Source organism: Leiobunum rupestre, chromosome 4 (assembly GCF_980474605.1).
Source record: "Leiobunum rupestre chromosome 4, qqLeiRupe1.1.hap1, whole genome shotgun sequence".
Lineage (NCBI taxonomy): Eukaryota > Metazoa > Arthropoda > Arachnida > Opiliones > Sclerosomatidae > Leiobunum > Leiobunum rupestre.
The window spans coordinates 28,320,807-28,332,824 of NC_143387.1; the positions used below are offsets into that span (position 1 = coordinate 28,320,807).

Below are 12,018 nucleotides of genomic sequence, written 5' to 3' on the forward strand. Positions count from 1 at the left end.
CATTCATTCTTGGAATAAATACATTCATTCTGGGAATAAATACATTCATTCTTGGAATAAATACATTCATTCTTGAAAGAAATACATTCATTCTGGGAATAAATACATTTATTCTTGGAAAAAATACATTCATTCTGGGAATAAATACATTCATTCTGGGAATAAATACATTCATTCTTGGAATAAATACATTCATTCTTGTAATAAATAAATTCATTCTTGGAATAAATAAATTCATTCTGGGAATAAATACATTCATTCTTGGAATAAATACATTCTTCGTATGAATAATTGCATTCTTCGTATGAGTAAATACTATCTTGGTATGAATAAATAAATTTTTGTAAGATACAATTAAATAAATTCCATAATTTGGAGCCCAATTAAATGAAGTCACGAGAAACACAGTGACGATGGAAAAACGGCAAAACATATTAATGATTTTTAAATTTAATAGATTGTCTAGCTAAGATATATTTGTATAAGAAAATAAAAGGGAATAAGGTTATAACCTTCGGAATACCCCAACAAGTTTTGGGTTTACCTTTGCAACAAACCTAAATACCGTTTGCCTTAGAGTGCTTCAGTGCCAAGCGTAGCACAATGAATATTAAAGTAAAAGCAAAGGAATTTATACGGCCACTTTCCAAAACTAGCAGGGGCGTAGGAACGTTCTAGAAGTTGGAGGGGGCAAACTAGCAGGGGCGTAGGAACGTTCTAGAAGTTGGAGGGGGCAAACTAGCAGGGGCGTAGGAACGTTCTAAAAGTTGGAGGGGGCAAACTAGCAGGGGCGTAGGAACGTTCTAGAAGTTGGAGGGGCAAACTAGCAGGGGCGTAGGAACGTTCTAGAAGTTGGAGGGGGCAAAGAGAAACAAATGGGGTCTGGAGAATGGTTTTGAATTTTTAATCGAGTGTAACTTCTCCGAATGCATGTGTACTTTTTACTACTATGCAAATTGGCGGGAAAAGACTGAAATTTAAACACAGTTGTGGTTCTATAAGCTTTTTATGCTTTTAAAATGATAATTTGAGAATTTCAACTGACCAAAAAGTTGGAGGGGGCAATAACGTTAGTTGCCCCTCCCAGCCAATTTCTAGGGAGGGGCATTGCCCCCCTTGCCCCCCCTGGTTCCTACGCCCCTGAAAACTACGGTCCTCAGGCCCCTACGCTTTTAATTTACTTCCGTGTTTTTTGTGATATCGGTAACCATATTCGTCAAAAAAAAATTTAAACGTTTTTCTTTACTCTAGCCAATATATTCAATTGACGCGTTACTTTTAGTGCATTTTGTTTCTTAAGCCGCGTTCACACTTGGCCTTGATATCAATTCCAATCGTTTCAAAACATTTCGAAAAAAGTTGTGTGAACTTGGCTGGCTAAATCGTTTGAAACCGATACAAACCGTGAACGTAACTTATGTGTCTTAAATTTTATGATTTCGTCTTAATTTAATCAACTTTAATTTCACCAACTCAATAATTTGAATTGCATAGGCGGATTGAATAAGAATTAAACTATCTTGTGACTAGAGGTCGGGGATGGTTAACTTTTATTCAATAGATAAAGCTCTCAAAGATATTCGTAAAACTTTTTTATCAAGTAAATTATATTTCTGTATTATCCGATTAATTTTTTTATAAATTTGTAAAATTAATCGGAAAAACGACGTTTTTTTCGATAAAAAGGTCAAATTTTACGAATAATACATATTTTTTAATCATTTTCCGAAATATTAACCGGTAAATTTCTTTGTTTATATTTTTTTCTCAAAAAAATCAATTTAATCATGGATAATGATTAACCGTTACCGACCTCTACTTGTGACGAGCCGCAATATTCAAACGTTACACCAGATTAAAAAATATGTGTCGCTAAGAAGCGCTGTATACTTCAAGTACACAAATAGAAGCTTCGCGCACTTCACCAACAAACGTATTTTTACCTTTCCTAGTCGGAATATAGCACATTTAGGTACATTATTGATTTTTGGTCGTAATGGGCCGTTTAATATTAGTTTTATAACGGAGTCGAGCTAAATCGGCTTTTAATTTTTTTCTAAAGAATCGCTTATATTGTTTGTATACACAATTTACGCCGAGTTTAATATTCGAAAGTTTCGTCGAGCTCGTTACGCTTTTGGATATATTGAAATATATGTTCGTGAGTTTCCATATACAATATAGAGATGAATTCATTGTACGACCTCGGAGAGAACTTTAAACTGCCATTGAGTGTTTTATTTTTATGTCTTACTTTTGTGGACAGTAATAATACACCATTTTACTAAATTATAATTAAATTTTCAGTTATTGGTTTCATATTTCCCAACCTAAGGACGAACTAAATTCGGGCTCTTGGGTTTATCTTGCCTCACATTGAGTGTCTAATTTCCAATTGAGATTCCATTTCGATCTAAGTCGGATCTAATGGCTCTCCGAGGACGCCAACTGAATTTCTCCGTATAAGATTTGGAAAACAATTCCAGGAATTCAATAGGATACTTTACTTTGCGACTTTATTGAAATCTTGTTACATCCCCGCTGTAGCCGAGGGGCTGTAGTGTTAATAGTGAACGCTATTTATATGAGCACTCTTTTAATTTGAGTTACATAGACCTATATGGTGTTTTCGTGAATAGAGAATATAAATTAAACACACTTATTGGGTGTCTCCAATCAAACAACATTAGGGAGATTAATATTTATCTCTAAGACATTAATTACATACTTCTGATTTTACTCATTCTACGGCACCTTAATAATGTATAGTCCAATGATATACACTCTTTTATATCCTTATTTGTGAGAGCTGCCATTTTATTACAGGTCTGATTTCAAATAGTGCATGCAAGACGGCTTCACGCGGTCAAGTGCACGCGACGTCTCGAGCTGATGAGCACGTGCAGGCGCCCTTGCCTGTACTATTTTAAATTAGGCCTGTAATGAAATGGCCGACTTGGTAAAAGAGTGTATAGAGTTCATCTAAAATTCTTATGCTCGAGAACATAAGTAACATAATAACAAGAAGTATGACACTTCCTATTGCTATAATGCTAATTTTCTAACCGAACCTTTTTTCGGCACTGATACTCTCTTCAAGCTGTGACTTAGACTCGCGACTTACCGTTTTGGATGACTACTTTTTTATAAAAATTTAAGCCTAATATCGGAGAGCACGTTCTGGAGTTGCGAGGTACTTTGGCTTTGTTTTGAAGCCCGTGTGCGAATCACGCATGATAAAAAACATAAGCTCGTGGCGCCGAGAAAAACTTTTTAATTTTTATCATTTTAGCCTAATATTCCGCCTATCTATCGGAAACCAGATATTTCGGCTTAGCGGAAGTCTCACGTATTTCAGACACTAGAGGGCTCTGTGCTGAGAAAACATCTTGATTACGCAATAACTATAAAAATCAGTTTGGTTGTAAATCTCGTTAATTGTCATACTTATTGTTATTATGTTACTTATGTCGAGCAGGTTATAATTTTGCCTTTCTGTCATAGGAATTGCGTATTAGAGATTAAAGTATTTCTGTGTGAAGCGATTTTTTCTTTCAAATTGGGCAATAACTGATCTAATAGACGCTAAAATAAACCTGTTCAGTGATTCGCCTAAAAATAGTAATACAGAGAGCCAGGACATACTTGTAATAGCGTGCGCTACTTAATACTTCAGGGTCTCGTTCAATTGCGCGCGCTATTAACTTAAGCCTTACAAATAAAACTAACGTAATTAAACACGTGACTATTTTATTAAGTGAATCGCGCAAGCGCGTAGTGGAGGAAAGAAAAAGAGAGCGGCATTTATTGAAGCGCCTATTGAGTTCAATTACTCCTTAATAATTACACTACGTCAAATTATTTCAGTGATCCGCAAAATTTGAAAAGAGTTGACATGGCCTTTTTCTAATTGAACACTGAAAATAGTATCTTGTTCCTATCCTCTATTACAAAACATTTCGAACAAAATGACGGGAGTTAACAGTAGCGTAGACAAGGGCTCCAGACCCCCCTTGGGCCTACCTTTGACTGTACTAAATTTCCACCCCCTTCTCGACCCCCCCCCCCTTGACGAATTTCTGGCTACGCCACTGTGAGTTAATGCGGTTCCCAGTTTCAGTACAAAGGTTTTTTTCCATTGCCTACCCAAATATCGAAACCCAAAAAAAGTAACAGAAATTCCAACAATAGACCGGTTTCGCGGTTTTGGGGCTCATTGGTACTGAGTGGGAATTCGTGAATACTTCGAATGGTTGCCGCATACGGTAGAGACTACTACAGGTTCATCCCTATTTGAAGATCCAAAGCAGTGGCGTAACTAGGAACTCCGGGGCCCCCCCGCGAAAAACAACTCGAGGCCCTTTTAAATAGTACCGATTTTAGTTCTCGGGGCCCCCCCGCGCCGCGGGGTCTACGGGGGCGCTATTTACGCCACCCAAAGCGGTATTGGGTGGAGCCACCTCACCACTACTGCATGGCGGACCGACATTTTTCAAATTTATTTTTTGCCCGGGTTTCCTTTTTGGTAACCTCTTCGACGGCTGGCCTCAGACGGAAACACGAGCAAGAAGGTTTCCGAAAAATGTCGATCCGCCATTCAGTAGCGGTGATATAACTTCAGCCAAAACGGCTTTGGAAGCCTCTTACCGACACATTTAGATATCTGATATTTCCAACTTTCCCATTTTTGAAAATAGGATATTTGATATCTTCGGGGAAGGGATATCGATTTTGATATTCAATGGAGAGTAACGCGTCGCATTATTCAAACAATATACCAATTTAGAAAATATATGTCAGCTAGAAGCAAGTGTCCAACTCGATGAACAAACGAACTTTTGCCTTTCCAAGTCGTTATTTTTACGAATAAAGATGAAATTTTGGAGAATATTACCAAACACATTTAGATATATTACTGAATTTTGGGCGTAGTTTACCGTTAAATATTAGTTTTTATTACGGAGTAGATGGCTTAATTCAAGCTAAGCGCGTATTTAAAAAGTTATTATTATTAATATGAATATTAATATTATTTTGTTTGCGAAATTTATACGCATTTAATATTCCATAGTTTATATCGTGGAACTCACTACGCCTATGGAGGCTATGGATGTATTAAATTACCATTTATAAAGTTTCCTTTTGATATATTCTAAGGCTATAGGCTATATAGAGGTGATTTAGTTAAACAACCTCGTCAAGAAGTTTAAACTTCCATTAAGTCTTTTAGTTTTATAGTTTACTTTTATGGACAGTAATATTACAGCGTTTTACTAAATTTTAATCCAATTTTCAATGAGTGGTTTCATATTTCCCAATCAAAGGGCGAATTAAATTGAAGATATTAGATCTCTCTCGGGTTACATTGAGTGTCTAATTTCTAATTGAGATTCAATTCGATCTAAGATGGATCTAGCCGCTCTCTGAGGATGCCAAAACGATTTCACCATATATACGATTTGGTAAACCATTCCGGGAATTTATGTCCCTTTACTTTACGACTTTATTGCAGTCGCGTTTCGTCACCGTTGTAGCCTGGGCTGTAGATAATAGTAAACGCCATGACAGTTACCGCAAATGTTGCCTTTCGATCTTATATATATTTATCCGTCATTTCAGAAAAATATCGTTAATTTGCATTTATAAATACATTTTCATAAAAAATATTTGAAATAAACCATATTGCAACAGTTCAACGACTTGATTTGAGTAAATATCCGAATTATATTTTTGAGTGTCCTTAATTAAACCATCCGTCGAACGGCTCTCCGATTTAGCAAGGGAACGGGCTTTTCTCTCGCATCTGGGATTAAGCCATCCGGGTTTCTGCCGCGACAGTCAATAAGGCGATAAAGAATTTATTATAGAAATATATTTCAAACAAAATCAAATACTTTTAATAACCAGTGAACGGTCTAGCAAAACTAGGAAAAAGGTAAGCTGAATCTCAGCTTCACCGAGTCTCATTTATACAAAAGTCTATTCCGGGAATTTCGAGCGTCTTAATTTTAACGCTTGTCTAATTATCACCTCAGCTAAAGAACCGTAGTATATCTAGTTATGAAATTGCTCTTAACTTTTCGACTCGAAATTTTCCAGCGAGCGATTTTTGAGAGCATGTGATGTCCGTGGAGACGCCTTAATCCAAAACAGAAACAGGAAGGCTTACGGGGGAGGGAGCGAGGGCATATCTAAGCGTGAATTACATTTCCCCATTGCTGTAGCATCCGAAAAATATAGCGGGAAATGTTTCAGAAAAGAAAAGATAATTTAGGATATATCCTTTTCAAAAGGCAAAGACGGGTGGGATTGAAAAGCTCTAGATTGGCTGCTCCTCAGAAGTAGGACTGTTTCGGGGATGGGCATTTTTTGAAATATTAAACTCAGCTCGTTTACTGATAGCTCATCTCTTTAATTCTTCATTCAATTTTGCAAGGAAAGCGACTTTTTTTCTCATTCGCTCGTTTTAAAATTGAATACTACTAGATCTCTCTCGCGCTCAGCTCAAATAATATATAATAAATTTCGCTCGTCTCATCAAACACGTCAACGAACGCAGAAAACTGAATCAGTTCTTTAACAACCACAGAAAACCTAAACTAATTCCATCATTTTACCGAGGGGCTAGCCACTTTTTTAAATTCTGTTCACTGATTACAGCGATTACAGCCTTTGGTAGTGCTAAATCTGTAATCGATTACGGAATCACTTTAGTACAGTCAAAGTTACAAGCTCGTACACCGATTACGGATTGTGATGAGCCCCTCGCATTTTACCTATATAATCAACAAAATAAATACTAGATGTACCAAAGTAATATAAAATTCTGAAAAATCAACGTAAATGCGTAGATTTAATAACCAGAATACACTTTTTTAGGCAAATTTTTATTAACTCGTCTAGTTTGTCGAGATTTTAAGAGTGAAAAAGACAACTCAGCTCTTCTCTCGCTCAATCTATAGAAATGGCTAACATTGTAAGTGGAGCGCTCATCTCTAAGCCCGCTCACCTTCCCGCCGAAAGACACGCTCCTCCCTTCCACTCATTTAACTTAGCTAAAATTTATCTACTCTTCACCTCTCAAATAATCGAAATTTAGCGCTCATTCCGACTCTGACCCTCTCTAAAATGAGCGGAGCCCGCCCACCACTGAACTGTTTATCGATGTCCATATATGAACTATTATCGAAGGGCAGAGAGACAGAAAATGTCCGTCAGAGCCATATATAGCTTTTCAGAAAGACTCGTATCAAAAGCTAGCAAATGCGGATTGCCAAGCTCGCTCGCCAGAGGGGGTTGGAGAAAGTCTAAAAACCCATTAATAGACGTTAGAATAGGAAGGACGCTTGTCAGTTGGTACGTCTACGACTCAGGCGTAGGGATATACCGTGTTCGTTTGAGTGGAACTACTTTTTCACGGCTGAATGAACTCTGAAACTTCGGGTATTATAGAAAATCGGAGATGCAGTCAGCGTACATAGACGTTTTCAACTATATTAAAGCGCAAATATTTTCTCCTTCGTATGTACGTTTAAGATTAGATTTGACAAAAGTTTTCGCCATAAATGATTACCCTGGGATAAAGTGAAATGGCCTATGGAAATTCTCGAGTAAATAATCGAGCCTAACGGAGAAAGTTGAACACGCTTTCTTTGAGAAAAGCACGTACATCACTTATATGGGAAAGTTTCAGTTCACTTTATAGATTATCGAACAAAAGTAGCGGCGCTCAGAGGCGGCGATATAGGGTACGCAGGGTACGCAACTGCGTGGGGGCGCATTTTTTCGAGGACTATAAAGTGAGTAAGTTTTATAGTTGACGCCAAAAGTAGGTAAAGACTGGTTTAAATTTAATGTAGTTCAGTCTTTAAACACGAGTAGTTTATTTAAATGCGTTACGAGTTTTAGGCTACTTCATTTTAAATTACTCGTCGAAGAATTAGTACATCACGCAGGGTACACGCCGGAGACTTTTTAGATTATCTAGTCGCGTTACGAGATTTACTCTACTTTACTTTAAGTTTTACTGCTTAGAATTAGCTCATAAAGCAGGATACACGATGGACACGTTTTTTACTCTATGTTACATTTCTATGTTGGAGAGCTTAATAAGGAGGCGGGTTGTTTAAATTTAAAAGTAAAATATAATGTGATATTCGCAGTGGCGGCGCCAGGATATTACTATGGGTAGGCTACTTAATTCTTTAATTTGGGGGCCCCCCTTTATATATGCACCAACTAAACAAAACTGTGACAAAACCGGTTTCTTTTTAATAATTGACAAAAGAAATGTACATGATTGTTTAAGTGTACTCCAACAGCATTCTCCATTTTCACTTACAATTGTTGCAAAAACACTTGCCAGTTGCCCAAGGTTCGTAAAAAAGGGAACTATAATGTTGCCTCGATCGCATGTTTTTTTTATCAAAATATTACGGCTTTTGCGTTGCTAGGTAAAATCGCGACGTCAGCCAGATGAGATCGTATTGAAAATCAACGGAGGCTCATCTGGGTGACGTCATCAATTTTAACTCGCACAGAAATTTTTTCAAACATCTTGATCGAGACCCCTTTGCCAGTTGCCACGCTTTATTTTATCTTTATTTTGGAAATTGAGACTCGGGGAGGCGGAAAACCGCGCAATTTATCATCTGTCTAACGATACAACACTTTTTTAGTAGCTAGTTTAGCAACTACAACGAATCAAGGCTGCGTTCGAAAAAAAATTAGAAATCACTGTTCAGTGTTCGCAACTTAAAAACAACAGGCTTTTAATTCGGATTTTGATAATTCTAGTTTCGCAAATCATTTTAGGGGGCTCTTCGGGGCCCCTTCATCTAGATTTGGGGCCCCTACAAGCGAAATAAAAGTAGGCTGTAGCCTGCGTAGCCTACCCCTGGCGCTGCCACTGGATATTCGATGTAGTTTTGTCTAAGTACCGTCACGTACCCTACATCATTTTTGTTGAACAAAGAAAAATGCTAGGAACCAGAACCGGAACCGACAAAGCGCAAATTTAAGAACCGGAACCGAGATAGTCCGAAAACATGGAACCTTTGCATCCATAATATCTATATATATATATATATATATATATAGATATATAGATATATAGAGAGGGGCGCAAAATCTTACGCGGCGTGGGGGCGCTACTAACCCAAGCTCCGCCACTGGCGGCGCTGAAGTCGAATCCATCCTAACTTCGAAATGAGACTGATCTGCTGGTTTGCTAATTTAACTTTTAACACGTTCTATATTGAAGACACAGGCTATAATTTTCGCGATAACTTCCGCCACAAACCGAAAATTGCAAGAGGCATATAAGAGATTTTTGCGGGGGGGGGGGGGGGCTCTGAGTTCTCAGCTACGCCACTGATTCGAAACTGAACAACTACTCCCAGTTTATTCATTCAAAATTTTCAAAAGACTCAGAAGACTATATAAGGTGGTTTCTTTTCGCCTGTTATCGGACTAAAAGTGTACTCTTTTTACTCTAAAACGATTTATTCGCCTGTCCCGGGGATGAGAATTTCTATGCCCCATAAACTATTCGCTTTACTCTGAAAAGGAGGTGTAAAGGAGTAAATCGGATTTTGTCGTCTGTTAGCCTGAATTTATCTACTAAAAAGGCCAAAGGAAACTATTTGGGAATAACGTTTTTACTACGATTCCAACTTATCGCCACCACAAAGTCGGAGTAAAATGACGTCATAGCCTTACTCCTCTTACCCTATACTGCGAAATCCAGGAAAATGCGAAAAGAAACCACCAAGTGGTATCGAAACAGCTTATTTTGAACCTGGCTCCTTCAAAATAAGAAGAATTCTTCGAACAGCGCTTCAGTGAGATAAAACGGATGTCATTAGTTCCTTTAACGCCGCGACGCGGAAGGTAGACGCAAAAATGTAGGGTTAGGCTGAATGGAGATTTTAGAAGTTGCGGCCATTTTGCACGAGTGAAAAGCGAATTCTAAAGATTCTCGAATATGTGAGATAAAAAGGCTATTTACGCGTATAAAATTGTTGAGTGCGTTGGCGGTAATAAGACTGGAATGTTTGATCGCCTCGGGTGTGTGGTCGTGTTTCATGTACATACGGCGCCAACGAAAATTAATTACTTCAACACCTGTACGTCTGCTCATGATTCTCAATGTACAATATAAAGTAAAAATAAGGGTTATGGCATCCTTATAAAATTGGCTCTTTAGCGCGATAAATGGGAATATATATTATCTGCCATACCGGAAAACGTTTGCCTGGCAGCGCTATACCGAACATTTTCGGCAGATGCGCCGATCAAAATGTATCCTAAACAAATATTTTGCATAACCAACTGGCTATATAGGCTCGGTTTAACCAAAAAAGGTACTCGAAACAAGCATTTTAGCGGTACGGTAGGTTATATAATCATTAAGATAAAAAAGAGAGAGAGAAAAAAAAGAGTAAAACTACTTTAGTTACAAAGTAAAAACTTTTAATAAAATTTTAAAAACTTTTAATAAAATTTTAAAAACTTTTAATAAAATTTTAAAAACTTTTAATAAAATTCTAAAAACTTTTAATAAAATTTTAAAAACTTTTAATAAAATTTTAAAAACTTTTAATAAAATTTTAAAAACTTTTAATAAAATTTTAAAACTTTTAATAAAATTTTAAAAACTTTTAATAAAATTTTAAAAAGTTTTAATAAAATTTTATAAACTTTTAATAAAATTTTAAAAACTTTTAATAAAAATTTTAAAACTTTTAATAAAATTTTAAAAACTTTTAATAAAATTTTAAAACTTTTAATAAAATTTTAAAAACTTTTAATAAAATTTTAAAAAGTTTTAATAAAATTTTATAAACTTTTAATAAAATTTTAAAAACTTTTAATAAAAATTTTAAAACTTTTAATAAAATTTTAAAAACTTTTAATAAAATTTTAAAATTTTTAACGCGCTACAAAGAGCGAACGACTAGTTTCGCCATCGCATACGGAGGCATCATCAGGTCTGATTTTTACAAATTCGCAGCAAGGTGAAGGAAGTGCGGCTAGTCACGTGTCAAAGTGGAGGCGCTACCATCGTCGGACCAAAGTTCAGCAACAAAACTTCCTGGGCCGTTATCTCGATTAAGACAGTTATTTACATTTAGTTTTTTAATGACTTCAAGTGATTCTATAATATTAAGTTTGAATTCGTTTTCTAAGAAGGCTAGGTGTTTAGGTTTGTTGAAGAGAATTGTATGTTTAGGGTTGTCAGAAATGTGTGCCGCTAGGGCTGAACAATACGTTTTTGTATTTTTAACATCGTTTATATGTTCGTTAAATCTTTTGTAAAAATTTCGTTTACACTGGCCAATATAACTTTTTCCGCAAGAGCACTCTAGTTCATACACACCAAACTTATCTAATAACGGAGTTTTGTCTTTGAGGGAATTTAAACAGTTACTAATTTTATTGGTTGGTTTAAAAACCGGTTTCACGTTATTGTTGCTAAAAATGTTGCCCAGTAAGTGGCTAGTGGGGTTAGAGAACGGAAGAACTACATATTTAGGTTTTTTAGTAATTAATTTAAGTTGGGTATTGCGGATAATTTTATCACGGTGAATTATTCTACTGAAACCTCTATTTAGGAGGGATGAGGGGAGCTCTCTATCTGCCGCTATTGCTTTGATCATGTTCATTTCTAAAGACAGGGTATTTGCATCGGAACAGATGTTGACTGCTCTTGACATATAGGAATAAAACGCGGTTAGCTTCTGGTTAGTTGGATGACATGATCTCCAATGGGGTGGCATGGAGACAGCAAAAGGTTTACGATAGACACTGGTGATGACTTGGCAAGAATTATTGTTTATATTTTTGGTAATTAAAACATCTAGGAACGGAATATAATCATTGTTCCCGCATATTTGGCCATTAAAAATTATCGGAAAAATAATAAATTAATGCTATTGAAAGTTTATTAATATCCATCCATAAAAATTAAAGAGTAATAATCATTTATATTTTCAATTTGCTGAACACAAATTTCCA

General features: G+C 36.3%; 1 protein-coding gene across 1 annotated transcript; it reads right to left on the reverse strand.

Moving 5' to 3' along the window:
• Positions 1-11,033: 11,033 nt before the first annotated feature.
• Positions 11,034-11,717, reverse strand: LOC149947380 (uncharacterized). Its single transcript, XM_090170890.1, has one exon. The coding sequence runs from the start codon at positions 11,715-11,717 to the stop codon at positions 11,034-11,036; it is 684 nt and encodes a 227-aa protein (XP_090027016.1).
• Positions 11,718-12,018: the final 301 nt, after the last annotated feature.

Coding starts and splice junctions, on each gene's coding strand:
- LOC149947380 (XM_090170890.1), bottom strand. CDS start 11,717: ATGTCAAGAGCAGTCAACATCTGTTCCGATGCAAATACCCTGTCTTTA.